Genomic DNA, 6368 nt, shown 5'->3' on the forward strand with positions numbered 1-6368 from the left:
ACACTATGTGGGTTTGAATTTAGAACTTGAACACATAGAATCTACTTTTGTATCGTGACCACTTCACTTTAAAGTTAATTTAAGGGAACTTAAGGCCGGTTGGTCCAAGAAATTATCTTTGTTAAGCGTGGTGTAACTTTGTATTTTGTTGTATTTAGTGATGTGGGATTGAATATCTCCACCACAAAGCCCAAAGAGGATACAACGATCAATACCGGCCAGCTGGGCCCAAACCTAGAAAGAAGGCCCAAACCTTGGTACCCAAACGAAATAAGAGCAGAACCCCATTTTGGAAGGCCCATCCTCTCTGAGAAGGCAGGTCCAAATGGTAAAAGGCTCATCATTGCGGGCCGAATGCCACGTGTCCTATATCCCCAAGGGGCACACACCCCACAGCTAGGGTTGAGGGCACAGTCCCCAAGAAACCCTAACACTATAAATAGCTCAGATCCCAAGGTAAAAGGGCATTCAATTCATTCCCACCACCAAAAACTTATCCTTGCTCTGCCTTCTCTCTACAAATTACTTATCTCTCTAGCTTATACTTACTTAAGCATCAGAGGGAATATTCCTACGGGAATATTCTTGTTTTGCAGGTTGCCGGAAGTTCGTGCCAGGTCATACTTGATACCTCCGAGGAACGCGTGCCACGTCAGCACCGTAAAAGATCCCACAACATTTGGCGCCGTCTGTGGGGAGGTACAGTGTCATGGATGAACTTCAAATCGACTGCGGAAAAACCAAGGGCAAAACAGAACTCCCAGCCAGAGAAGGGGTGTCTAAAGATGGGTCCAACACTCATTGTGACGCGGCAGCTAGCCGGCCTGCTGCCGCCATTTCTGTGCGACACTTGTTGGATGGTTCTCACGAAGTCAATCCTAAGCACGATAATGGCAGGATGATAGAGTTTTTTTCAGAAGATCCTGACTCACCTATGAAGAGACGCACCCTGGAGGAAGAGAGTCGACATGTCAAAGAGGAACGTCCAGGAAGATGGACGAAACGAACTTTACAGAAGAAAAATGAGGCACAGGGCTATTACTCTCTAGAGGCTCCTAGAAGACAGCATGAGAGCGTCACCCGAAGGAAGAATGGCCGTGGCTCCGAGGAAAAAAGAGGGCGAAGGAGGTCCTCCTCTAGGGGTCCCTTTATGTTCAACACGGCTCTTGAAAACATCCTCCTTGCTGAAGGACCGAGTCTGGGAATAGAACCGTCCCCCCCGACGATTGACCACCTCCTGCCAACAAGCCCCTTTATGTGCTTTCCACAACAAAGAAGAGCATGACACCCAAAGTTGTCGGATGTTGAGGAGGATATTAACTGATCGCGCGGCTGAAGGACACCTCCGCCAGTACGTCCATTTAGAGGACGCACACAAAGAAGTGAGCCCCACCTCTGAGTATTCAAACGAAAGAGTTATGGTAATATCAGGGGGAATAGCTGCAGGAGAACCATGTAAGGAAGGACGGTAAAAAGTTCCATCTCATCTTCCCCCAGCACAGAAGAATCTACCCACTGTAGAAATTTCCAAAGACGATTACAGAAGGGCGGCAGCACCATATGATGATGACCCTCTAGTTATAGAGATTAAGGTGGCTAATCTCAAGGTGAAGAGAGTACTGGTGGACACAGGAAGCTCGTCCGACATAATCAGTCTGCAATGTCTGCGGAAATTAAGACACAATCCTGAAGACATTGAACAAGTGCACGGGCCCTTGGTTGGATTCGGAGGGAGCATCGTTCGTCCAATCGGCTCCATTTTTCTCCCGGCCTCTGTTGGAGTTCCCCCAGTGACCAAAGAAGTTGTCATCAGGTTTATAATTGTAGCAAACCTCACCACATTCAACATCATACTTGGCCGTCCAACGCTCAACGACCTAAAAGCTGTGATCGTTCCTCATTTACTGTTGGTCAAATTTGTCGGAAGTAACGGACGCGTTGGGTCTCTCTATGGAAATCAACAGTTGGCCAGGGATTGTTACTTATCGACATTGGAGCCAACGGCCTGGGGAGCCTCTCCGAAGGGAAAAGAGCAATCTAAACCTCTGGCAAGCAATCGTAAAACCCGGGAGACACCAACGGAGCACAATGCAGAAAGACGACCTGAGCCAGTGGGAGCACACTATGCTATAATTCTGGACTTAGCAGACCCGTCCCGAACGGTCCCCATTGGGGTCCACCCTGACGACCCCATGTCAGCAGCATTAGTGCAACTGCTCCGAGAATACACGGAAATATTTGCCTTCACGGTACAGGAGATGCCAGGCATAGACCCGGCGGTGGCCGTGCATAAGCTGAATGTGGACAGCGCTGTAAAGCAAATACAACAAAAGAAGAGGAATCATGGAGAAGCAAGAAATTTGGCCGCCGCTGCCGAGGTTAAGAAACTAATGGATGCTGGCTTCATACGTCCGTGTCAGTACCCAGACTGGGTAGCTAACGTAGTCCTGATACCCAAGCCCAATCGGACGTGGAGGATGTGTGTTGATTACACCGATCTCAATAAAGCTTGCCCTAAGGACAGTTTCCCACTGCCAAAGATAGACCGACTCGTCGACTCAACGGCCGGACATGCCATGATGAGCTTCATGGACGCCTACTCCGGATTTCACCAGATCCCATTGTGGCCCGAAGATCAGGAGAAGACATCATTCGTCACGGAACAAGGATTGTACTGCTACAAAGTAATGCCGTTCGGCTTAAAAAATTCCCCCGCCACCTTCCAACGGTTGGTGAACACAGTTTTTGCAAAGCAGCTGGGGAGGAATATATAAGCCTATATCGACGACATGATTGTAAAAAGCAAACAGAAGATGGATCACTTCGACGATTTGAGAGAAACCTTTGAGACACTCAAGACATACCAGATGAGACTCAATCCCAAGAAGTGCATATTTGGGGTATCCTCTGGCAAGTTCCTTGGCTTCTTGATTGACGAAAGGGGCATTGAAGAAAATCCGGACAAAGTGCAGGCGGTCATCAATATGACGTTGATAAGGACGGTCAAATATGTGCAACGCCTAACTGGGTGTCTTGCCGCCTTGGGACGATTTTTATCTAGAGCTGGAGACAAGTGTCATTACTTCTTCAGTACCATCAAAAAGGGCACCCAGTTTGATGGACGTCGCAAGCTGAGGCTGCCTTCCTTCGCCTAAAAGAACACCTGCATACTTTGCCACGACTGGTCAGCCCTCTCTTAGGGGAAGTTTTGTATCTGTACCTTGCCATCTCAGAATACGCACTAAGTGCCGTCTTGCTTACAGAGAGGGATGGGACGCAACTACCTGTCTACTTTGTCAGTCACATGCTGCAGAATGCTGAACTCAAATATCCAACAGTCGAAAAGTTTAGCTTTGCTCTATTCTTGGCTAGTAAGAAGCTTCGTCCATTTTCCTGGCTCATCGACTGGTAGTATACACGGATCAACCGCTAAAGCGGCCTTTCACCAATCTTGAAGCGTCCGCAAGAATGCTCAACTGGGCAATTGAGCTTAACGCGTTTGATATCTTGTATGAACCGCGGAAGGCAATAAAGGGACAGGCATTTGCTGACTTCATCGCGGAACTGACCAAGCCACCCTATTTGAAGAATGAGAAAACCCAGTGGATAGTTCAAGTGGACGGCTCTGCCACTCAGAACGGGTCAGGAGCCGGCATTATCTGCGAATCACCAGAAGGGGATATCTATGAATATGCAATGCGTTTTAACTTTCAGGCGTCAAACAACGAAGCTGAATACGAAGCCCTGATATGTGGAATTCATATGAGCAAAGCCGCAGGGGCAACAGACGTCCTGGTTTTGTCTGACTTGCAGTTAATCGTCAGTCAGGTCAAAGGAGAATATGAGGCCAAGGATGAAGCCATGATAAAATATCTGGAAAGGGTCCGTCAAGAAGTTCAACAGCTGTCTAACTTTGAAGTACAACATATACCCCGGTCTGAAAATAACAAGGCAGACGCTTTATCCAAACTAGCAAGCTCAGCATCCTACGACACGCCACGTCATGTATTCTGGGAGGTAAAACAGTCCAAAAGCATTGACGCCTCGAGAACAGACATCTTAGACCGAACAGCCACTTGGATGGATGATATTGTCAACTTCAAAATGAATGGAGTACTCCCTGATGACCCCAAGCAGGCAGAAAGATTACAAAAGAAATGCACCTGGTTCGAGATATGGAATGGAACTCTATACAAAAAAGCCTTTTCACAGCCTCTTCTTCGCTGCGTAACCCCCGAGAAGGGGCAAGAGGTACTAGAAGATCTTCATCAGGGATTATGCAGCTCTCACATAGGAGGGAGGGACCTGGCCGAAAAAGCTTTAAGAACCGGATACTATTGGCCCACTCTCAAAGAAGACGATCTCAATTTGGTCAAGCGGTGTGATAAATGCCAACGATTTTCTCACCTAATTCGACGACCAGCACAGAAACTGACGCCAATCACCAGCCCTATACCATTCGCCAAGTGGGGGATGGACTTATTAGGCCCCTATACGACGGCACCAGGAGGACTGCGTTATGTAATAGTAGCCGTCGACTACTTCACTAAATGGGTAGAAGCTGAAGCTTTAAATAACACTAAGGCACAAGATGTGGGAGCATTCATCTGGAAAAACATAATCACAAGGTTTGGCATGCCTCAGTCTATTGTCTTCGACAATGTGCCACAATTCAAGACGCCCAAATTGGAAGATTGGTTGGCTGACCATGGTATCACAGCATGTTTTGCATCAGTAGGACGCCCCCAAGCTAACGGACAAGTAGAAGCATTCAACAAAATCATCTCTGAAGGGATGAAGAAGAAACTTGATGAGGCAAAGGGCTTATGGGCCGACGAGTTACCCAATGTTTTATGGTCTATACGGACCACGGCAAAAAATTCCACAGGAGAAACACCATTCTTGTTAGCTTATGGGGCTGAAGCCGTCCTACCCATTGAAATGTGTGAACCAACCCTGCGCGTCATGTTGTTTAATGAAGATGCCAATTGGGAAATGATGAAGGCGGCCTTGGATTTCTTACCAGAAACCAGAGGGAACGCGGCTCTACGACAGCGGCTATACAAACTCCGAATGACGAGGGAGTACAACAAAAGGGTTTCTAGAAGAATACTTAAAGTTAGAGATTTTGTACTTAGGAAAATGGAAGTCGTCGGACGCGCCAATGAACAAGGGAAACTCACCCCTACTTGGGAAGGTCCGTATGAGATTTACGAGGAGGTTCGAGACGGAACATACCGGATCCAGGACATGCAGGGACGTCCGATCTTACGTACATGGAATGCGGATAACCTCAAGAAGTACTTTTTCTAGATTGACACTTATCTTGATTATATGCTTTGTAAAGACGTCTAGAACCTAGACGCACCATGTAGCATGTTTTAAACATTAAATGAAAAATTCCCTGCAAGCCGGCCTTGCTGGGAAATCCTTATGGCAAATATGTTATCAAATTCCTTGGAGAAATGCAAACTAACGTTCTCCCAAAAAAAGACTAGTCGTTTAAAGGCCTAAGAAGTGGCCTAGATTAGCACCCTCACTAGGCTGATCACCTAGAATACAGGGGTTACACATTTCTAACACATAGTTATATAAAGTAGCTAAAGACCTCGGCAAAAAGACCAGGGCAGACATCTGACGTCTCAAGTCGGAGGCGTCAGACATAATCATAGCAAAAAAAGAATGATGACAAAAGCTAAAAAGCAATAAGACGTTCAAAAGACGCCATATCATTCCCAAAAAGTTAGTCATAATTACAAAAATTATGCACAATGCCACTAAGCAAGGCGTCATGAAAACATGTTCAAAATAAATACAAGACGCGTAGGAGCTCATTCCTCATCCTCGCTGGGTACAAACTCAGGAGGAGTGCGTCCTTCCTTTTGAGCCTTCTCCACCTCAATCTGATAGGTGAGGAACTTCTCGAACCAGCTAAAGGGACGTTCACTTGCAAATTCAGCATTTCATGCAAGCTCCATACCCCTTCAGGTTGATTTCTCACCTAGCATGATCGGCTGGTCGAGAACACTCTTTAACAAAGCAACCTCCTTGCCAGCCGCCTCCAGCTGGACCTCCAACTCCTTAAACTGAGTCTCAAGACGAGAAAACTCAGCTTCTTTCTCCTTGATTTTCTTGGAAAGGTCCTCCATTTCAGAAAAGTTCTGATCAATTTGCAGGAGACGAGCTGCGTTCTCAGCAATTTGGGAGGCCAGGGCGGTAGTCACAGCGTCAATGTTCTCCCGCCTGTCGAAGCGAAGCTTCTCCAGCTCAGCAAAATGCTGGTCGCCACACTGACTGGCCAGAAGACGGTGTCGAGCCTCTTCATGCACCAAAGCAGTGCGCCACTTTTTCAGTGAGTCCAGCAGAAT

General features: G+C 47.0%; 1 protein-coding gene across 1 annotated transcript; it reads left to right on the plus strand.

Moving 5' to 3' along the window:
• Positions 1 to 1418: 1418 nt before the first annotated feature.
• On the plus strand, positions 1419 to 3412 carry LOC130471564 (uncharacterized). The gene is made up of 3 exons (XM_056841765.1): positions 1419 to 1455; positions 1693 to 2523; positions 3234 to 3412. The coding sequence occupies exons 1-3, from the start codon at positions 1419 to 1421 to the stop codon at positions 3410 to 3412; spliced, it is 1047 nt and encodes a 348-aa protein (XP_056697743.1).
• Positions 3413 to 6368: the final 2956 nt, after the last annotated feature.

Source organism: Spinacia oleracea, chromosome 4 (genome assembly GCF_020520425.1).
Source record: "Spinacia oleracea cultivar Varoflay chromosome 4, BTI_SOV_V1, whole genome shotgun sequence".
Taxonomy (NCBI): domain Eukaryota; kingdom Viridiplantae; phylum Streptophyta; class Magnoliopsida; order Caryophyllales; family Amaranthaceae; genus Spinacia; species Spinacia oleracea.